Raw genomic sequence first — 23,166 nt, 5'->3', positions numbered from 1 at the left:
GACGATTTTTTTTTTCCAAAGAAAGTAATTAATGTGACTGTATAATTTTCAAAATGAAACCAAATTAAATATCCGAGCAAAAGTTTAAAAATTGAAACCAAATATATAGCCATAATTATTGATAAATGGCTCTAAATTACGCATTTATGAAAATGGATAAAAAAATGTGAGCAAGCTACCCCAGTACCTGCCTGCACGTATGTTTCAATACTAATAAATTTGTCTAAACGGCGTCGTACACAATATTAAGACATTTCCTAATTATACTCTCCAAAGTCAATATTTACGTTTTTATATGTCACATAAAATATTTACTATTCTACTTTGACTTGAGCAGCGACATGTTCGTGCAGGTCACTAAGGTTGTACTTTCTTTTTTTTCTATTTTTGATACGTATAAATATTACATTTTCAACTCAATTTGGACAAGAGAAGAAGAACTGAGGAATTAATTAATTAATTAAAGACCATGGCTTCTTTGCTTCATACATGGCGTCTGTTTAGCTTCTTCTTGACGTTGGCCGCCGCCGCCGCCGGATACTCGACACCGGTTTTCCAACCCAGTGCTTGGAAACCTGCTTATGCTACATTTTATGGTGACAATTCCGGAAACGGAATGGGTGAGCTATTATTTTTCATTTATGTTATATAATTTTGTTCTCCTGCACACTGGTGTGCAGTAGATCATGACTATTATGTTATATACAGATATAAATGTGTGTGTTTGCATATATTAATATACGAAAAATACAATATATACATAGAAAATTACATTTTTGATTAACTTTTTAAAAAATACATTAAAAATAATGATGTAATTTCAAGTATTAATGTAGCATCACCGCAAAATTGGTGAAGTATTCTAGCTAGTATCTGTTTATTAAAATATTATTTTTTGATCGGGTTGGTCGGGATAGGCGGAGCCTGTGGTTACGGGAACGTGTACAGCAGCGGGTACGGGTCGCAGACGGCTGCGTTGAGTTCGGTGTTGTTCAACAACGGGTACGGTTGCGGGCAGTGTTTCCAGTTGATGTGCGTGAACTCCAAGTGGTGCTACAAGGGCTACACCACCATCACCGCCACCAATCTCTGCCCGCCCAACTGGGGGCTGCCCTCCAACAACGGTGGCTGGTGCAACCCGCCCCGCACCCACTTCGACATGTCCCCCGCCGCTTTCTTGAAGATCGCGCAGCCCAAAGCTGGCATCGTTCCTGTCACATACCGAAGGTAATATACATATATACAAAGTAATTTATACTCATCTCTTCCACACTTTATGCATTTGACATTCGCACGTTACATATGTATGTCATTTAATTTGTTTTTCATAGTATATATATAATATGGTCAAATTAATGGTTTAATATGCATGGGGGCCGGGTACTATTCAAATATTAATGAACTTCGTTTGTTTGTATATATATATATATATATATAGAGTGCCATGTGCCCGAAGAGGGGGGCTCCGATTCAACTTCCAAGGCAACGGGTACTGGCTGCTGGTGTACGTGATGAACGTGGCGGGAGGCGGCGACGTTTCGGGCATGGCGGTGAAGGGGAGCAAGACTGGTTGGATAAACATGAGCCACAACTGGGGAGCATCGTATCAAGCATTCGCAACACTTGGGGGCCAATCCCTTTCTTTCAAGATAACCTCGTACACTAACCATGAAACTGTGATCGCTTACAACGTCGCACCTGCAAATTGGCAAGCTGGGATGACTTACTCCACCTATGTCAATTTCCACTAATTTAAGTTGAGATTCAAAGTATAAAATTTGTGAATAAATTAAAATAGAGTCATATTTTCCTCGGCTTTAACTGAAGGAGACTTGAGATTATACAATTCGGAGGGATTGTACTTCTTGTCAAGGGTGGTAACTTAATATAAAATTTCCAAGAGTCAATTGTTGATTTGGATACTGGGAAATGCTTTTTCTTTTTATCCAATAACTTGTCCACTTTCTGGTTTTGGTATATTAAATTTTCAAAGTTTTGTTTTGGTATACTAATTTTTAATTTTCAGTGATTTTTGTTCAATTGTTGACGTGATACGTCATCATTTTTCGATGTCACATCAGCAGTTGGACCAAGATATCCGAAAACTAAAAGTTAGTGTATCAAAACCAAAATTTGAAAAGTTAATGGACAAAAATAAAATTTCAATTTTGTAATCATATTTAAATTCAACTATTGGATATATGCTCGTATATGACTATTAACTAAATTTAGCCTACGTTAGATTTTGTGGTGTATAAAATGTGAGTTATGTGACACCTTAATTAGGATTTCGCGAACTTGAATGGGATGTAACTTTGAACCTAAATTTGAACAGCATCCAAAATTTTTTTAGAACTTGATTAGTTAAGAAGCCTAGCTAGAAAATCGTAGGTTACTTGGAAATACTTGTTCTAATAAATTTTTAATACATATTAATTACTCAATCATGTATTTGCTTGATTTTATTTTATTTTCAAGAAAACTACGCACATATTTAAGCTGAAACAGATCGAAATGAATTTAATGTACCATATTTTATTTTCAAGACATACAATTTGGATTTGGTAAAACCGATTTTCATCCTTGCTGATTTTATTTTATTTTTTTAAAAAAATCTCAAGTAATATGAATATCGGTCTAATTGGATACCCAACAATAAACAAATAATTTAGTATTTTAAATATTTTATATTTGCATTATTTTATAATGTTGTGATCTTGAAATAATAAAATACTTTTTCGTTATTTATACACAAAAACTTTGTAAAAGTAAAGATATATATATATATATATTTTGTAAAGATATGTATTTTCTAATTGAAGCGCGTTCTGTTATTTTTCCCGGTAAACATTCTATTAATAAATATATTCTAGAAATAAAATTATTTGTATAGTTTAATAATGTAATTACCATTATTCGGTAATTTTCGCGCAAGTCTGAAGCGCGTTCTGTTATTTTTCCCGTAAACATTCTTTGCTCTGTCTCCAAGGCATCCCCCGACCCACCACCGCATCTCTTCCCAGCACCAGCGGCGCCGCCGTCGAAGGTGCCACTTCTCTCGAATGTCCCAGAAGAATATGGAAACCCCGAGCACAAGTACATCCTCCACAGACCCAAAAACTCCCATGAGAATCACCGCAGCGGAGCTTCTCAGCTCTTCCTATCATCGCCCCTCAACCTCCCGCACGATTTACAGTGACCGCTTCATCCCTAGCCGTTCCTCTTCCAACTTTGCCCTATTTAATCTTCCTAATTCCAATGCCGATGCTTCTTCTGACGATTCAAATTCTGCTTACACTACCCTTTTGAAGTCTGCCCTTTTCGGACCCGAATGTGCTGGTGTTGCTAACGGGATTCAGCCATCGACTCCGGAGAAATCTGGCCACACGGGTCGATTTGGTGCTAATAATAACGGTAACGTTTGGCAGATTAGTCCTCCTAATTGCAATATTTTCAAGTTCAAGACTGAGACTCGGAAATCGCTCCATTCTCTGTCGCCGTTTGGGTTTGATGATCAGCTTCCTGGGGTGTCTCATAGCCCTATTAAGGTTCCCAGAAAAGTTCCCAGGTCTCCCTACAAGGTTAGATTTTTATAATTCCTAGGGTTTTTTATTCTTGTTTTTCTTTTTCCAGATTTCTTGTTTATTAGAATCTCTTGATTTGGGAAAAAAAATCTCTTGATTTGATTTTTCTTAACGATTTGGGATTCGGAGTGTGGTGCTGCGATGAATTTATGGTTTCCTCCGCCAATGGGTTTGGGGTTTCGTTGAGGTGCAATAGCGTTTCTGTGTCTGTTTCCTTTACCTGAGGTCAACTGAATCTGGGGGGCGTAATTTACTGTTTCTTGTGAGATTTTAGCTTTCCGTGAGGTATTTTTCTCATGTAGCGATTCAATGCTAGCTTCTATGTATTGTTTTGACTATTTTAGTTGCTTTTGGAAGTTGACAACTTATGTTTTCCTTTTTAGAGTAGATTTTTGTTGGATACTATTGTTGGGGTGTCAACTTGAGCTGCTTAAAACTTATAGGTTGTATGAAATTTTGTTGTAGGTTTTGGATGCACCCGCACTGCAAGATGATTTTTATCTGAATCTCGTAGACTGGTCTTCACACAATGTGTTGGCCGTTGGGCTGGGAAACTGTGTTTACCTATGGCATGCTTCTAGCAGCAAGGTTAGACTTGTTCCTTCACTCTCTTTTTCTCGCCATTACACTCATGGAATGAAGGTTTTTAATCAATAATTGTGCAGGTTGTGAAGTTGTGTGACTTGGGAATTGATGACAGTGTCTGTTCTGTTGGATGGGCACAACGTGGTACCCACCTTGCAGTTGGCTCTAGCAATGGCAAAGTCCAGGTATGTGATGAACAATATCGTGTCTCTTGCTATATACTGTATAATCTTTTGCTCGGAATTGTTTTGCTTTGCATTGAATTAAAATGCCTTTTGAAAATCCAAAACCAGTCATTGTTGTTTTGTCTAGTATTTATTTCCACATTTCGATGATAACTGCAACAATATTATGCCATGCAGTTATGGGATGCTTCTCGTTGTAAGAGGATAAGAACTATGGAGGGACATCGGTTGCGAGTTGGTGCTCTTGCGTGGAGTTCGTCTCTGTTGTCATCAGGAAGCCGGGACAAATGTATTCTTCAGCGTGACATACGAACTCAGGACGACTATGTTAGTAAGCTAAGTGGACATAAATCAGAGGTCAGGCCCTTTATGAATTTACAACCTACTTTTAGAAGCCGTTTTATTCAATTATGACTAGCTGCACTAGTTTAACATCAATCTTTTGTGTTTTAGGTTTGTGGATTGAAGTGGTCCTATGACAACCGAGAATTAGCATCTGGTGGAAATGACAATCGAGTTAGTAGTCATCTTTCTTTGAATTTGAGTATCTTTTGTTCTGATTTTGCTTGGATTAATGTTTGTTGATCCGAATAATTCAGATTGGATTTACCATTTTCTTTTGTAGCTTTTAGTATGGAACCAACACTCAAGTCAGCCAATACTAAAATATTGTGAACACACTGCTGCTGTAAAGGCTATAGCATGGTCGCCTCACCTTCATGGGCTTCTTGCTTCTGGAGGTGGCACGGCAGATCGATGCATTCGTTTCTGGAACACAACTACAAATTCACACCTAAGTTGTGTGGATACGGGTAGTCAGGTAGTGTTTCCTGTATCTCCGAGTGAATTTGGTAGCCTATGAACTGTTTGATGACAATGTAATGTCCATAATTTATTAAATGATTGAAGAACTCCAATTTTAAGGGTTGGGTTATTTCTCAAATTTTCATTAATCTTTGTCGAATAAAAGAACAAGGGAAACTGAAATATTTGTATTTTCTTAATCTTGTTATTGTTTGTATTTTTTATTTTTTTTTATAGAAAAATGGAAGTTTTTGAAAATTTCTGCCATAAATGTAAATATTTCAGGTGTGCAACCTTGTGTGGTCCAAGAATGTGAATGAACTTGTTAGCACTCATGGTTACTCGCAGAATCAAATTATTGTGTGGAGATATCCTTCGATGTCAAAGGTAACCAAGCAAGAACTATATGGGATCTCAATTTTTGTACGTATCATATATTCTTAGAATAATTTGAATCATTTTTCCGAACAAAAATGCAGCTGGCAACTCTCACTGGCCATACATATAGGGTACTTTATCTTGCTCTCTCTCCAGATGGACAGGTATGCAAGTGAAACTGCTACTCCCTTTATCTTTTGTTTATATGATTTTCTAATGTACTACTCAGTGATAATTTTAATTCGCTGAGTTCACCTTGCAGACCATAGTAACTGGAGCAGGAGATGAAACACTTAGATTCTGGACTGTATTTCCTTCTCCCAAGTCTCAGGTGAGTTCTTTATTTCTCCCAAATAAATGTTATTCTACAAGCTTCCAAAATATCCCTTCTCTAGACACTAATGTTATGAAAATACTATACTATATTACAGAACACTGAGACCGAAATTGGAGCGTCATCTCTTGGAAGAACTCGGATTCGCTGATCCGACGGAACCCCTGATGGTACCCTAGCACAGGATTACTTATTCTTTATAAGCTCCATTCATGTCGCATTTTTTGCCGTGGAGAATGAAAAACAATATGGAGAATCAAACACCACCTGATTACACGAGTCGTGATTAAACAAAAAATTTGCTGAAGGTGGTGGCAAGATTGAGTCGATTGTTCTCACAATCAAGAAAGTTGGTAAATATGAATCAGACATTGTTGAATGAAAGGTGGTGATAAAATTTGTACAGTGATTTTTTTTTTTTTTTAGTATATTTTTTAAAATTTATTTTTGAGGGGTTAAAACAAAGGGAGTGTTATTTAAGGCTGAGAAATGACTTCTCCCTTCTAATGAGAGGCCACTGTGTTAGTATCAAATACATTTATCTGCCTCATTTGTAACATATTTTCGACTACTTTTTTAATAATGTTGATTATTTTTATTGCTCGATTCATATACTTATAAAAATGGTCGAAGTTGATTACTGTGAAATTTTGCTTTCCCTTTATTACAATCGAAGCAAAACAATTTGATACAAAAATGCTTCAACAAAGTACCAAAGAACGTGGATAAGTGATGAGGTATATAAATTAGAAAGGAAAAATAGTTTTTTTTGTTTCATTAACTTTTTCATTTTTTGGTTTTGGTTTGCGATGTTTTCATATTAAGTAGGTAAAGATTGAGTGGCTTTGATTTTGCAACGTTTTTTAAAACCATTGCAAATTTACGACTGAATTCCTACGGTTTAAATCGTAGCAATTTTTGCTACGGTTTAAAAAACCATAGCAAAAATTAGCTGCAGTTCTACTAAAACCGTTGCAATGTGTCTAGATTGATGATGAACATACACCTTGGCTTCCAACGGTTTTTAAAAAACCGTTGCAATAGTTGCAATGGTAGATTGAAATTGCTACATTGCTATGGTTTATTTCAAACCATTGCAAAAAGGTTTTTTTAAAAACCGTAGCATAATTTTGCTATCATAGAAGAAATTTGAGTTGTGTGAGTCTGCCGCAAGAGTGTATTGCGGCTCCGATGAAGCTAGTTTGTGTTGGGACTGTGATTCCATGGTTCACTCGGCAAATTTCATTGTATCCAAACACACAAGAACGCACGCACACACACACACTGAAACACACGCGCACACTGGCACGGATCTACATACACAGACACACACGAACAAACACCAAAAAAGGCGCTAAACACACTGCACACAAATACATACACACATATATGTATGTATATACACAATAAAGAGACCAACATATGGCAACATATATGAGAAAAGAAATAAATAACGTAATTTATTTAACTTCAAAAACTTACAAATCTGTCGAATCGTCGTTAAATTTGTCTAGAACAATGTTTCAACGAAAATCTGGGGAAAACAATAAACACATTACAAGAATAATGCGACGGTGTTTAAATAAGGGACCGTCCCAAATTAAAAGGTGGTTCAATTATTGATGATGTGACGTCGAAAAATAATTACGTGGCATCGTAAAATGATGATATGTTAAGCTGTTACGTCAGCAATTGAACCAAAATAATCGAAAAATTAAAAATTAGTTCACCAAAACCAAAATTTGAAAAATTAATGAATCAAAACCAAAAAATGGAAAATTCAATGGACCAAAAAATGGTTTTCCCAATTAGAAATTATAGAAATGATTTAAATTTGACTTCTGGTTTAAATGATGTCTTTATTAAGCTATTTTTTCATGAAAAATATATATACAATAAAAAATAAATTTGGCTACCCCGAACCCGGATCAAATGGGCAAGTCAGGCAAACATCAAACAATAACAACAATAATAATAATAATTTGTCACCTACAGGGCATAGGCGAGTTGGTAAGGCCTGAGGTGATGTGGGAAGAAATTCCCCAGCGTTGCAGGTTCGATCCTCCTCCTGGGTCCCCTTCGAAGTCAACCCTTTTAAAATAATAATAATAATTTGTCACTAAATGTTAAATATTATATCTGTATTTGTAATTTTTAAATTAGTAATTATTTCGTACTATTCAGTTTTGCGCTTTGTATCGTGCAGGAGAAAGTGAAAATATAAGCATGAAGATTGAAGCCAATCAAGAAAGCAGGTATAATATTATATAGAGTGAAATTAAAAAAAACTATGAATTTCGTTGTATAGTTGTGAAAATTAATATTTCAATATTTGAGGCGATCATCCATGTCATGACACCGTGACACACTGCTGCCAACCTATAAACAGGAGCTATACGAATTTTGCTTCCATGGAATCAGTCGAGCTGAAGGGAGTGAATGGCCGGCAGAAGCAATTTTCGATAGCCGCGCCGCCGCTACTTCCTTGCTATATAAGTTTAGCAAGTGATCAGCAAAAATTGCAGCAGATACATTTGCATATATATAGTTCACAATGTTAACTTGATGCATTATGTTATCTGAAGCTAAGTTGCTTACTCGACGTCCGACGAACCATCCCAAATACTAACAAACTGATCAGTGATTCATGAGCTATAGTTGAAGATATCCTTGAGTGAGCCCCAGCACTCCACCTTGTTGAATTTTGGCTTGTTTGAGTGGAAGTAAACCCAAACCAAAGCATCTTCAAGCTCTGGGTATTTCTTGAACAACCTCTTGTCTCCATGCACTAAAGCCTTCAACACCTACTCAGTTTTTAATTTGGGAAAAATTGCTTTTTTGGTCCGATATGTTTGTCACTTTGCGATTTCAGTCCTCTACATTTTCAGATTTCAATTTTAGTCCGGTATCTTTATTTTTTTGACAATTTTAGTCCTTTTTCCGATGTGCCGCTGATGTGGCACCAATGCAGTGCTGTTGTGAAGCTGACGTGTACAGTGTCACGTTAGCATTTTCGAAGAAAAATGACCGAAATTGCAAAAAATCAGAACATGCAGGACTAAAACTGAAATATAAAAACATAGAAGACCAAAATCGCAAAGTGACAAAGATACAAGACCAAAATTGCAGTTTTTCCTTTAATTTGTGAACAAAATTAGCCAAGAGCAACTTTAGTGCACTTAAGTGTCGTTGAATTTCTTTGCTGTGATTTAATTAGTTTTCGGTACATTACGATCTTTATTCTTGTATTGTGAAATCTAACAAAAGTACTATGTTGGTTTAGTTACCATGGGAAGTTCTTTGGAGAAAATGAAGTATCTGAGGCCAGCACAAAGATCCAGCAAAAAGTGGCCACCACTAATGTGACAATGGACATGAAGGGAAATGTCCCCTTCATTTTTTTTCCATTCGGCCACCACTTCATCTCTTTGAAATTTATTGTACCACCCTTGTAACTGCATGCAAACATTTTGATCAAAATCTTTGATTCTGTTTACCAAATTAATGCATACGTAATGACAATCGGCACATAGGTAATGCATACCTGGGAATTGTTGATGGCATGAGAAATGGTAAGAGTGAGTTTAGAAGTGATATCACTATGTGTAAGTGTGTAAATTCTTGGAAGTTCCAATGGGTGCTTCTCTTCTTCATCAACCCCTAGAAACAATACTTTCAGCTTAGATGCTTCAAATGTAGCTGGCCCAATTAATCTAGCAACCTGAAAATTGAGAAAAATAAATACATATTTGAGCAAGAAAACAGAAACAAAGAAAATCCCTTGATTCAATAATGATCAATAAACCCCAAAATGACTGAAGAGAAATTTACTGGGACAATGGAATACTGATTCATTTTGGCCCTCCTTGTTCTGTGGTACCGAAGGGAAGAGGGATTTTCCAGAGTGAAAGAAGAGGTTTTTAGCTTTGATGGGATGATTGAAGCACTTGTCAAAGTTGCCATTTTCTAATGAGAATTAAAGAACCAAAAACTGAAGAACATGAAAAGGGCTAGCTGATATATCTCTCTTGAAACTTAATGTTTGTTACTAATATATTAATCCCTCAAGTTTGAGCAAGACAAGAAAATAAATGAGGCTGGCTCTTAATTGGCTAGCTGCTTGATCAGCAACTTTATTGCTTTAGTACTATTTTTCTTTTCCTTGTTTGCTTTTTTTTTCTTTTTATTGCTTTGCTTAAACGCCTGAAATGTTTGGGAATCTTGGAAGAATGGCATTTTGTAATGGTCGCTTTTGTTTTGTATTGGTGTGACCTCCTCAAAGAAAGCGTGTGAGAGAGAGGAGCGAGGGAATGATATACACGAACATTATAAAGGGAAAGTTTGGTCCTTGTCATGAGGTTCTCCCACTTCTTTAATTATGGGGAAATTTTATGATTCGATGCACTCTTAGAACAATGTCACGAGGGTAACATCGAATTTATCTCGTGTCAATCCAACTAGCGGAAGAATTTGAATATATGGAGGTTAAGATCAAACTAGGAGAGCTCAAATAATATCTCGCCCCGGAGAAAATAAGTATTAAATATTTGATGAAATTTACCGATTCGACAATACAAAAAGTTGAAGATGGGGTAAAGGTTTTGAAGAATCTTGATGTATATATATTACTAGAAATAAGAAGGCCATTCTGCGCAATTCAGTTCGAAGTACCATATATGTTTTTCCTTGAAAATAGAAACTAGTCTATCAACTAATCATGCTTAGTAGCAAGGCTGTGTTGTTAAGAGCTTCCGATATTATTTGTTAAACTTGCCATTACCAATCTTGAAATTCAATTTAGTACAATTTGGGTTCATAAATTCAGTGCTAACCCATTTCTAATTTCTCATCTTAGAAATTTCAAAACAGTTAAAACACTAAAATGTGTTGATTCCGAATACGAGTTTTTCTTAGCTTGAACTATCATAACAAAAGAAAATTAAACACTTGTATCAGCTATAAATTTTCGTTGATTGACAAAGTTCTATACAAATCTCGAGAATTGGACTAAAGATTTATCAGCGGTGATTATTTTAAAATTCAAACAAAATACTGGATATATATAGTTCGAATGAACCAACGAAGCAGAGAGAGTGATTATGCTAATTATGGAACTTAGTCATTTTTTCCAAAATCTAATTTTCCATCAAAATTCAAAAAGTTAATCCACCAAAATAGATTTGTGACGACAAATATGAAATATAAAATCAAACTATTACCAGAGAAACTTGTCAAATAATAAACGAGTTTTGAATATAAAATCTAATTTGGAATAATAGATCCGTAGTGAATTGTATTGCAATATGTGTAAAGGTGAAATAAGATCTATCTTTTTAAAAATATATTTTATATATACAAGCCTATTTTTGGCACTGACAATGACCCTACGTGATTTCACCGGGATTGGTTATTTAATTACTAACATAAGTAGTATGGTAAGATTTTATATACTAAATATTATTATAAAACGAGTTTTGAATACTAACATCAGGTAGTATATAAAATCTTACCATACTACCTGATGTTAGTAATTAAATAACCAATCCCGGTGAAATCACGTAGGGTCATTTTCAGTGCCAAAAATAGGCTTGTATATATAAAATATATTTTTAAAAAATAGATCTTATTTCACCTTTACACATATTGCAATACAATTCACTACGGATCTATTATTCCAAATCATCCTACATTTTACTACAGTACATATACGGCCAGCAGCCATTTTATCATCATACATAATTTGTGCTTAAAAATCACGAATATACGAAAAAATGAATATAACTAACAAAGAAATTGCAATACATATTAGCTCAGATAACTTGAACCAAGCTAAGTACAATCAAGTCCCAAGAACACCAACAAAATTTAACTGCTGAGAGATCAGAAAGGATTACAACATCAGCAAACTGACTCTTATTTTATATATGGGCTGTTGGAGGATCTGGCGTAAGCGTCGGCACATTTATCATGAGTAACTCCGCGACATACCTTACACATTTGGAGGTGGCCATATCTTTCCAAATAATTCCTCCACTCGTTTCGATTGATCAGCATACCCATCCATTCCAGTAGCTAGAAGCCCCACCGCCGCAGGACCCATAGCTGAGGAGAAGCGATATTGGTCCCACTTAACAAGCTGAAAATTATTCAAGCATGACAGAATGAAATAGAGTCAAGTTATTTGATCAGGAGTAAAACTGTTTGATAAGGTCAAGGGCAATGCGTACTCAAAATTATAAACTTGAACAAGTTTAAATATTAATTTTGAGCTGAATTCAACCTCGAAGTATTTTGTTTGGTAGATCAAGAGCAGTCCATAAGTTTTAATATATTTATTTTCAGAATTTGAGCTAACGGACTCACAGCCAAATTTCAAGCATTTCTTTAATAGAACTCGAATTCTCGATAATCAAATTCAGTTCCGGACATTGAGTCGAGCAGAACCCAAGCCCAAATTCATTTACTTATGGAGCTTCGAGATGGCTTAAAGAAGTTGAGCTCAAACTCAAAGAGTAGAAAATAGTTAATATTTGGCCAAATTCGATTCATTTGCACCCTAGTTAAGAAGAATAAGAGAGGGAGGCGAGAAAATAAACACTACTCAATTGAGGCAATTTCTCATGGAAATTAAAAGATCAGAATATAAACCAAACCTCTTCATCACTGAAATTATACGAGGCAGCTGATTGTGGAGATAGCCGCCTTATGAGAGAATATTTCTCATCAGGAGGTGTCACAGAATCCTTTAGAGACTGCAATATCTTTAAAGGGGAAATAATGTAGTCAACCCTGCAAGCAAATACAAATGAATATATAACTCCGGAAACCAGAAATAATGTAATCAACCCTGCATGCAAATATACATGAATATATAACTTATGTATCCAGACCTCGAAAAAGAATGAAACATGGTCAAAAGAATAATTACCCTAAAAGGTTAAAGACATCCTGCTTGTTACGAATAGCTGCTGCCATCAATTTTGATTTATGTCCATATTTATGAATGTAATTGTAGGCCTTTGTCACCTAGATGGCGAAGGATATAAACCACACAAAGCATTAGCAACAGTTCATGTCCACTTTCTCTTTATAAGGAAAAAGAAAGAAAATACGAACATGATTTACCTTTCAGCAAGTTGAGAAAAGTAAGGTGAAAAATTAAGCAGATAGGTAAACTTAAACATGAATAAGCATGACAATGATTGACACATTATGCATTTTTATTTCATGGTTTGTTTAACGTTCAAGGCTTTAATTTTTGAACTGTATGCTGAGAAAAAAAAGGTAGAATGTGCTCTCTCCGTTTCTCAAATGTGAAGCATCCTTAAGGTTCTAGTCATTGGTTCAATGAATGCCATCGGCATTGCGGCAATCAACACAGTGAAATGCGGCAAACTTGATAGCATATAGAGTAGGGACCATTAGTACGTAAAAATTATACGCAAAGTAGCAGCTCATTCAACTGACCAAAGCCAACCCAGGATCTTCTCCTCTTCTAAGTGCATCTCCTACTTCCGGGTCACCAGCATGGTTCCGCGCCCAGTCCTAACACAATGTTATGACCACATCTTTATTATTAAGGTAAAAGATGTCAATGAGCACATTACAGAGAATGATATTACCCTAAGTCGACCAACAAAAATTTGAATAACAGAAGCTCCAGCTTGAGCTGCAGCTGCAGCTTGACAAAAGCTGCAGGTTCAGAACAAAGATAGCAGTAAAAATGTTTAGTCACCAGATTTACAGCACTTCAAAGAGGAAAATACTTCCAGGACCATTTTTCAATAGTATAGACCGAACTGGGAGTACTGACATGGTTTTTAAGATATAAATTTAAGCAGAGTTGGGGCATATTATTACCTTATAACAATCTAAATGTAGAACAAGACTTGGAAAAATTAGGAAGTCATATAAGCAACTGATAATCACAGATACTGCAGACTTTACAAAAGTATAACATAAGAAATGAATATTCTTAAAAACTCCTGGATGAACGTGTCGAGTAAGCGCAGAATTATTTTCAGTTTGGTGAATAGATAATTTATAATTACAAAAAGCAAGACGAGCTGAAACAGCAGTCTTGGATATTACCAATACCACAAATCAGAACCTCAGGACTAGGGAAATGATGCTGATATTCCCAGAAATAAGTTTGTGGACCTCTCATAAAAATTTTAATGTTCGCTTACTTTATAAATGAATACTACCATTCGCAGTGTACTTATCGTGGTTGGTGCACAAGTAAACAGTATTGTTTTACGTAGAAAAACCACCAAGCATTTCATAAAACAAGGAAATAAAGATCACCACCAACTCACAGCTAAGAGCTAATCAAGAGAGAAAGGACGACAAAGTAATTGAAGCTCCTTTCCAACTCAAGTTACAAACTTTGAGGCTGTTCTTAGCAATTGAAAAGAGGGTGCATTATCTCTGTCCAAGGAATTACCAACAAAAGTAAATGTTTTCTCCTAACCCATCCCCAACCCTCATAAGAACCAGAACAATAAATTCAAGGATAAACAAGTTAATAGGAGAAAGAGCAAAAGAATAACCAGATGGCAAAAAAAAAAGCATCAAGCATTGCGGACAATCCAGAAAATACATAACATCAAAAGACTACTGTAGTCATTTTTTCCATGTCATGCAATATCCAAAATCTTTCACCAAGACAATAAATTCTTTGAATAAAATAAGGTTAGAAGTCATGTCATACCTGTAGACAAAAGTCATATGAGTCTGTATGCCCTCTGCCTCCAGTAACCTTGATGCTTCAATCCCCTAGCAAAGAACAAACGGAATAGATACAAAGGTGAAGCAGCATGACTTGCAAGAAGGAAATGTTCATTGAGAACTCCTGCATTCTTCGTCAAAAGACAAATAATGTTGACCTATGTCCTATGACACTAACCTGCCAAGTTGAAGGAATTTTGAACAACAAACGTTCTGGAGGTACTTCAATTTCTTGATACAGTTTCAGAAGGTCGTGTACCTGAAAATTGATTTAAAAACAAAATAACTGATGAAAGGCGCTGGGACATCAATACACAAAGCATGGCAATGCATTCAAAAGTATTTGGCAGCTACATCAAAGGTGCCAGCCGGTCAATCCTACGTCAGTAGAAAGTAAATTTAGTGACAAAAGTTTCACCCCTCTCCGAAACTTGACAATCAAATATAGATGAATAAGGCAGTGACACCATGATGTCTCATGACATGGATCAAAAACAAATGCACTGATGATAACAGCATATAATATAAATTATTAGAGCCTCAGTAGAATTCATAAAATAAAAAAATTATGATGATTTAACTACATATACAAAATAAGAAAAATAGGAGGTATTAACAAAATCTGTTGAAATTTTCAAGAGTACAATCACCTTTCTAACTATTCCATTCGTATCATAGGCAAGACGAGCGTCTACTTCAGTAGACACACGACCAGGTACAAGCTTTGCAAGATCGCCCCCAACATTTACTAAAGCCTAATAATTCATATATCAATCTTTATGATCGTCCAATCAAATCTTCATTAAAGATAACAAGAGCATATCACTTTCATGAGATTCCAATTTATAGAAAACTACCTTGTTAAAGAAGCAAGACATGCGATCATCGGACTTTCCTGAGGCATAACAATGTGGATCTGCCAATGCAGAGTCAACTGCACTCTGGACATTATGACAACAACAAAGGAAAAAAAATTATAGAAATGTTTGTGTGCAAGTGGAATATACTTGCTCAGTATCAAAACCCTTTTTATATCACCCTTCAAAAAAACTAATATCTTACCAACATATACTACTACAATTGTCTACAATTTTAATCTAATCGAATACAACATAGACACAGTCGCCCATACACGACTCTTAGAAAATATGCTTCAGCCTTCAAGTTTGTTTGATTCATAGAAAAATAAAAACAAATATAAACGACATAATTACCCTGAACTTCGTGTCGGGAAGGCTGCAAATACCCAAAAGTAGCGAGGAACTGACAGTGGCAGCAGTCGGAGGAAACCTATGGCAGTATCGTTTTCAAATCATCACCTCGTTCAGATGAACAAACTCAGGATCATATCCCTTGGAATGACACAATCCCAAAGAAACTTGCACCCATAAAGAAAATTATATTTTTAAGAAATAATCAGAAATCTAGCCTCTCGAAATCATCGAATACGACTGTATCAGGAACGATCTCACTGAAACTGGTCACTGCATCCAACTCCGTGCTCAACCCTATAAGCATTACAAAAAAAAACAGCTCAACGATTCAATTTGCTACAAAAAAAATGCATAAAATCAGACGAAATGTAGATCAGATACTGGAATCTAACCAGTGTCAAGAGACGAAGATAAGTTAATAGAAGCTCGAATCAAAGGAAAAACACTCAGGGGCTTCAAATTGAGATTTGGTTTCGCCGGTTGAGCTGCTAATCGGAGTTTCCTCCCCTGTTCCGATCAACAAAAACAGTAAACAACAAAAAATGAGACGTTCACCAACAGAATACATACCTTTAACAATCCAAAGCCTGGAATTCAGGAATCAGGCACAAAAGCGAGATTTACCTTGAGAGAGGAAGAAGAAAGGAGAGCAGAGGACAGCGGAGATTGCAAAGTAGCTGACATTTTCAATTTGTTACTATGAAATGAAAATACCGAGGTGCGACTGTGCGAGTGAGAGGATTTTAATACGGAGCTTGAATATGATTTTTTTCGTTCAATTTCAAGAACAAATTATATAAATTAATTAAGCCAAAATGTGAAAGAACAATTTTGGGATCAGGGAAAAACACCAAAAAGTAGTATATAACTATATATCCTGCAATGATTGAAAAAGGACCAAATGATAAGTTATCATCTTATCTCCAATTAGTCAACAAAACCAAATATTTTTGTTGATTTAACTCATTTTAAACTATCTTAAAGTTCGTTTTGCATGAGATCGTGAATTCGTAAATTTAGGGTGTTTGATTTTTCAGATTCATGAAATTTAATTTAATTAAAAGAATCACACTTCCAATTTGACAAGATTTTAATTTGCTGGCATGAAAAAAGTGTCATTTCAACTTCCACGAAATTTGTAATTTGGATGGACATACAGGTTTATTATAAATGCATTCCAGTTTGAACAAAATAACACTGGAACATGAAAAGGAAGAAGAATTATTACGAGTAGAACAAATATTATACATCAAATCTTATTATAATCTCAACTATTCATCGCGTATATATATAAACTTTGCTAATCAAATAAAAATCGAACCATTATAATTAACCATGTTGTAAAAAAAAACTTTGCTAATCAAATAAAAATTCAATCAAGATGCGCGGAAACACATAAAAACCAACAAATCTGTATTAAAATTCTCAACTAACAGTATAATAAAATTAACCAACCAAAAAAAACCGAACTACTATCAAATCACGACAAAAATTAACGTAACTCAACCATAAATCTAATCTAACTATAAAACTAGAAAAAATTGTAGAAGTTCAAAAAATGCACGACGTCCCTTCCCTTAATAAGGGGAACGACATGCTAGCTCCAGGTAGTTGTACGAATTTAGCTTTGCGAAGGATAGATCTTTAATGTTAGGCATGCAGTCGTTTGTCAAGACGGCGAACCCGACACAACAGCCTGCTGCATCAGTCATGAACCCGGTGCTGGTGTTTTGTGGAACGAACTCTTTTTCTGCTTCTGAAGAATTGCTTGCATCAGAAACGGATGGTTTTTTTGGATTGCATGAATCATACAACACTGTGTCTATCAAACATGTCGAGGGACGAGAGCGATGGAACGGTGATGGTGATGGTGATGGTGTTGGAATATCTGGAGATGGTGATGGTGATGGAGATGGAGATGGAGATGAAGGTTTTGGTGATGGGGTTGGAACGTCTGGAGATGGTGCTGGGGTCGGAACATCAGGTGATGGGGCTGGAACGTCTGGGGACGGTGCTGGGGTTGGAACATATGGGGATGGGGTTGGGGTTGGGTTCGGACTTGGGATCGGAACATCAGGTGATGGGGCTGGAACGTCTGGGGACGGTGCTGGGGTCGGACTTGGGATCGGAACATATGGGGATGGGGATGGGGTTGGGGTCGGACTTGGGATCGGAACATCGGGTGATGGGGCTGGAACGTCTGGGGACGGTGCTGGGGTCGGACTTGGGATCGGAACATATGGAGATGGGGATGGGGTTGGGGTCGGACTTGGGATCGGAACATCGGGTGATGGGGTTGGAACGTCTGGGGACGGTGCTGGGGTCGGAACATATGGGGATGGGGATGGGGTTGGGGTTGGGATTGGTTTCGGACTTGGGGTCGGAACATCAGGTGATGGGGCTGGAACGTCTGGGGACGGTGCTGGGGTCGGACTTGGGGTCGGAACATATGGGGATGGGGATGGGGTTGGGGTTGGTTTCGGACTTGGGGTCGGAACATCGGGTGATGGGGCAGGAACGTCTGGGGACGGTGCTGGGGTCGGACTTGGGGTCGGAACATATGGGGATGGGGATAGGGATGGGGTTGGGGTTGGTTTCGGACTTGGGGTCGGAACATCAGGTGATGGGGCTGGAACGTCTGGGGACGGTGCTGGGGTCGGACTTGGGGTCGGAACATCTGGGGATGGGGATGGGGCTGGGGTTGGGGTCGGAACATCGGGTGATGGGGTTGGACTTGGGGTTGGAATGTTCGGGGATGGTGATGGGGTTGGGGTCGGAACATCTGGGGATGGGGTTGGGGTCGGAACATCGGGTGATGGGGTTGGAACATCTGGGGATGGTGCTGGAGTTGGACTTGGGGTTGGAACATCAGGCGATGGGGTTGGGGATGGTGTTGGGGTCGGACTTGGTGTCGGAACATCAGGTGATGGGGTTGGAACGTCTGGGGATGGTGCTGGGACTGGACTTGGGGTTGGAACATATGGAGATGGAGATGGAGATGGCGATGGCGATGACGGTAGGACTGACGGTTGTGGAGGCGGCAGAACATGACGATCATTGTTGCAAATATTCTTTGCGACTTGCAGCAGTTTACGTTCTGTGGGATCCAAGCTGTTAACAAAACAATGTTTCGTGATCTTTCTAACTTGCAAGCAACAGTACGCACGTCCATCGACGTGAAGTTCAGACACTCCACAAGTGTCCAACAGTTGAGTCACTGATTGACAGATTTGATGCGGCTTCGGGGGCCGGGAAGGGGGTTGAGCCGGTGGTTGTGTTGGTGGAGACACTGGTGGTGGTGGAGGAACATCAATCCACGAATCATCGCAGATTTTGGTGGCAGCCTTGATGAATTGTTGTTCACTTTTGCCCAATCCCGAGAGACAATCGCCTTGAATATTTCTAGCTTGCTCGCAACAATAAGGACGTGCTCGAACTTGAATTAAGCTTGATCCAAGGCTAGTCGCACAAAAATTGAGGAAATTATCCCTCGCTTCACATTGATCTGATCCATGGCTCTCTGCTTGAGAGAGTGACAGAAGAATAAACAACAAGAAGAAAATCATAATGCCTTTTGCCGCCATTCTTGTGATGCTTTTGAAACGGAGAATGAATATTGAACGAATGAATGATGGTGGGATTTATGACGCAAGTAATTAACGAAGATGGGAAAGAATGAGGGTGCATGGGATATATTTATAACGAAAGTATGTAGTAATTATTACATGTTAAAATTACTAATTTATATTTTTTGTTCTTCTTATTTTGATTTGATCAAGCTTGAAATTTGAATGATTTCAACTATATCACCAATGATCTTTTTGTTATTTGTGTCAAAGTAAATCGAATTAAGTTGTCTTTTATTTAATTTGGACTTATTTAAGTTGATAAAAGTAACTTCTTATACGTGTAATTAATTTGTACTTTTACATAATCTATGAAAAGTGTGTAATAATAATTATTATTACATGTTAAAATTACTAATTTATATTTTTTATTCTTCTTATTTTGATTTGATCAAGCTTGAAATTTGAATGATTTCAATTATATCACCAGTGATAATTTTGTGATTCGTATCAAAGTAAATCGAATTAAGTTGTGTTTTATTTAAATTGGACTTATTTAATAATTTTTCATAGATTATGTAAAGTACAAATTTATTACACGTATAAGAAGTTTATTTTTTATTATTATTATTAAAATATATTGACATTTCACTTTTTTAAAGTGCTATTATTAACTTATTGTGCGAAGATATATGCCATGATTGATATTATCAAAAATCTAATTTCAATCCGATGAGATAAACGGCCTTATGAAAATAATTCTACCAACAAATATTTAACTATTTGCTTCCTCCACGGATTGTGGTTAAATATAGTTCCAAATTTCAACGGCATTTGATAAAAAGTTTTTATTGGTGATTGAGAATTTGTGCTAATCCGTACAATTTTCAACTTCGTCTTCTCTCTCTTTTTTTTTTTTTTTTTTAAAGCAAAGAGATAATATTAAGAAGACAAATCCGGTACAATTACATACGAAATAATTGTATAATAAGAATCAAAACAAGAAAAAATTTAAAATGTAATCGCCAAGCATATTAATTTATTTATTTGACATTATAATATATAAATTTTTTCTACATATATAAATATCCTATATTTATGTCTATTTCTATATTTTTTGAAATTATATATCTATCTATATTTTACAACTATATAAATATAAATATATACAAAAACTCCAATGATACCGTTTCGTAATACAAACCTTTGATCCGATTACACCCATAAAAAAGTATTTCGTAACACTTCAAATATTGAATGGGTCGAGCCATCTCACATACTATAAAACCGTCTCACAAGATATATAATCATGAATATAGATTTTGAATTGTTAATTTACATAGATGTCTTTGTCTTCGTTAAATAATAAATAATGTTTGTGTACTTTTATAATTTATTTATTTTCAAAAAAATATTTAACTTATTTTTAACTTACAAAATCTGTTGTGAGGCGGTCTCACAGATCAATTTTGTGAGATTGATTTTTTATTTGGGTCACCCATGAAAAATTACTTTTTATGCCAAAAATATCACCTCTTATTTAAAATACAAGTAAGGTTCATGTGTCTCATTGATAAAGATGTGTGAGACCGTCTCACAAGAGACATACTATTTTTAACTTGTCTTCATTAAATAATAATTAATGTTTCCAAAAATAACTTGTCTGTTACATACTCCCTCCGTCCCATATATAATGTCTTCTTTGGATTTTCACACAGATTAAGAAAAATTTATTGGGAAATCAAATTTTATATAAACTTCCTATTTTATCCCTATTTAATGTATTAAAAAATGATTGCACAATTTTCAAGGTGTAGTTAATAGGGGTATGTTAGGAAATGAGTGTAAAAAAATATTACTAATTATGGTATATGACTATATATTTGGGACAAATAAAAAAGGAAACATGGACATTATAATTGGGACGGAGGGAGTATTAATTAACGTAATCTTAATTTAACTAATTTAGGAAACTCAAATATATATGAAGTTAGTTGTAGACAATCAAAATTTTAGTATTAAAATGAATACTAAATAATTTAGAGGAGATATATATAAAATTAACAATATAATTAATTTTCCATGCTTGGATTTGTCTTAAATATATGCTTAACCTATTTGTCTAGAATAAAAAATATTTATCAGTGTTGTTAAAAACACATATTACAAAATTTAACAGTAATATATAGCAAAATTTCATGGTATGACTGTATGTATGTATCTATTATATCAAAATTTTATATATATATATAGGGAGAATTATAATTTTGGTCCTATAATTTGCATATTTTTCATTTTTGGTCCTGTTAAAAATAATTTTGTAATTTTAGTTATGTAAGTTGCATTTTTATTTTCATTTTTGGTCCTATTAACATTAATTCGCATTTTTAGTCCTGTAACTTTCATTAATTTTTCACTTTAAGTCCTATTAACATTGAATTTATAATTTTAGTCCTGTAACTTGCATTTTTTTTCATTTTTGGTCATTTTTGCATTGAATTTTCACTTTTTTGTCTTGTAACTTCTATATATTTTTTCTTATTCATATTATCGATGAATTTATATTTTTAATTCCATAAATTTCTTACTTTTTTATATTTTTATTTATAATATATTATGATTTACATATTTTAAAGCTTTTAAAATTTAAATAAATTAAATAAAAAAAAATTCAACTAAAATTATTCAAAACAATTTAACACTAAATATCATCTTATAAAATACATAATATAAATAAACGTATTAATATAATGTGAATCATGTTTTTTTGGGTTTATTTTTGATATATAATATGAAATCAAAATTTTTTAATTCAAATTTTATATCCGACCAAAATTACAAATTACATGGTATAAAAATAAAAATTCTCTTTTAATATGACTAAAAATAAAAATTAAGTGTTAACAAGACCATTGAATTTCCCTTTAATATGATTAAAAATAAAATAAAATTATATGGTTCGATTTCATATTATATACAGAAAAACTAAACCGAAAAATGATTCATATTAAATTAATATTTTTATTTATATTTTGTATTTTATAAGATGATATTTAGTGTAAAAAATTTTCGAATAATTTTTAGTTCAATTTTTTTTTATTCATTTAAATTTTAAAAGTTTTAAAATATGTAAATCATTATATATTATGAATAAAAATATAAAAAAATATGAAATTTATTGAATTAAAAATATAAATTCATCTATAATATAACTAAAAATAAAAATATATGGAAGTTACAAGATAAAAAAATGAAAATTATATGTAAACTTGACTAAAAATGAAAAAGAATGCAAGTTACAGGACTAAAATTGTAAATTCGGTGTTAACAAGACTTAAAATAAAAATTCATGAAAGTTACAGGACTAAAAATGCGAATTCAATGTTAATAGGACCAAAAATGAAAAAATAATGCAAGTTACATGACTAAAATTACAAATTTACTTTTAACAGGACCAAAAATAAAAAATGTACAAATTAGAGGATCAAAAATGTACTTTTTCCTATATATATATATATAACTACCGTTTAGAATCAACGTTAAAATAACACAAAAATATCGATAAGTTGGAATTTTTTTTAAAATAAAATGAATTAATTACAATTATGGTATTTTTGAGTTTTTCTCCGCCTATGGTTGGTGGTAGGGATAATTCCTAAATATATCCCTGTATCTTTTCCATTTTCCGTATTATATCCCTTTCACCTTTCATGTTCCAAATATATCCCTGATTCATTAAATAGTTTCTTAAATTTGTCCTTAAAACTAAATAATGCTCATTCTACC

General features: G+C 34.8%; 4 protein-coding genes across 6 annotated transcripts; 2 read left to right on the top strand and 2 right to left on the bottom strand.

Moving 5' to 3' along the window:
* Positions 1 to 469: 469 nt before the first annotated feature.
* LOC140873770 (expansin-A18-like) lies at positions 470 to 1,751 on the top strand. The gene is made up of 3 exons (XM_073277013.1): positions 470 to 620; positions 918 to 1,227; positions 1,439 to 1,751. Exons 1-3 carry the CDS (start codon positions 470 to 472, stop codon positions 1,749 to 1,751), a joined length of 774 nt encoding a protein of 257 aa, XP_073133114.1.
* A 1,179-nt stretch (positions 1,752 to 2,930) lies between these two features.
* LOC140873661 (B-type cell cycle switch protein ccs52A) lies at positions 2,931 to 6,230 on the top strand. The gene is made up of 10 exons (XM_073276863.1): positions 2,931 to 3,581; positions 4,050 to 4,172; positions 4,250 to 4,354; positions 4,532 to 4,711; positions 4,808 to 4,870; positions 4,980 to 5,174; positions 5,444 to 5,545; positions 5,638 to 5,700; positions 5,799 to 5,867; positions 5,968 to 6,230. Exons 1-10 carry the CDS (start codon positions 3,063 to 3,065, stop codon positions 6,019 to 6,021), a joined length of 1,473 nt encoding a protein of 490 aa, XP_073132964.1. The 5' UTR covers positions 2,931 to 3,062; the 3' UTR covers positions 6,022 to 6,230.
* Positions 6,231 to 8,133: 1,903 nt separating this feature from the next.
* On the bottom strand, positions 8,134 to 10,048 carry LOC140873671 (protein STAY-GREEN homolog, chloroplastic-like). 3 transcript variants are annotated; one of them, XM_073276879.1, is made up of 5 exons: positions 9,702 to 10,048; positions 9,415 to 9,591; positions 9,158 to 9,325; positions 8,469 to 8,674; positions 8,134 to 8,358 (listed from the first exon to the last, which is right to left on the bottom strand). In XM_073276879.1, exons 1-4 carry the CDS (start codon positions 9,831 to 9,833, stop codon positions 8,516 to 8,518), a joined length of 636 nt encoding a protein of 211 aa, XP_073132980.1. In that variant the 5' UTR covers positions 9,834 to 10,048; the 3' UTR covers positions 8,134 to 8,358; positions 8,469 to 8,515. The 3 variants fall into 3 exon arrangements, with proteins under 3 accessions (XP_073132980.1, XP_073132979.1, XP_073132978.1); XM_073276878.1 differs by having other exon boundaries at positions 8,134 to 8,674; XM_073276877.1 differs by lacking the exon at positions 8,134 to 8,358 and having other exon boundaries at positions 8,533 to 9,005.
* Positions 10,049 to 11,494: 1,446 nt separating this feature from the next.
* LOC140873670 (uncharacterized) lies at positions 11,495 to 16,647 on the bottom strand. The gene is made up of 13 exons (XM_073276876.1): positions 16,439 to 16,647; positions 16,207 to 16,321; positions 16,030 to 16,108; positions 15,815 to 15,890; positions 15,458 to 15,541; positions 15,251 to 15,355; positions 14,779 to 14,859; positions 14,584 to 14,648; positions 13,493 to 13,562; positions 13,338 to 13,415; positions 12,799 to 12,896; positions 12,524 to 12,659; positions 11,495 to 12,006 (listed from the first exon to the last, which is right to left on the bottom strand). Exons 1-13 carry the CDS (start codon positions 16,496 to 16,498, stop codon positions 11,860 to 11,862), a joined length of 1,194 nt encoding a protein of 397 aa, XP_073132977.1. The 5' UTR covers positions 16,499 to 16,647; the 3' UTR covers positions 11,495 to 11,859.
* Between the last annotated feature and the right edge of the window lie 6,519 nt (positions 16,648 to 23,166).

Source organism: Henckelia pumila, unplaced genomic scaffold, assembly GCF_033568475.1.
Source record: "Henckelia pumila isolate YLH828 unplaced genomic scaffold, ASM3356847v2 CTG_80:::fragment_1, whole genome shotgun sequence".
NCBI classification, from domain to species: Eukaryota; Viridiplantae; Streptophyta; class Magnoliopsida; order Lamiales; family Gesneriaceae; genus Henckelia; species Henckelia pumila.
This window is presented reverse-complemented; position numbering and strand designations above follow the sequence as displayed.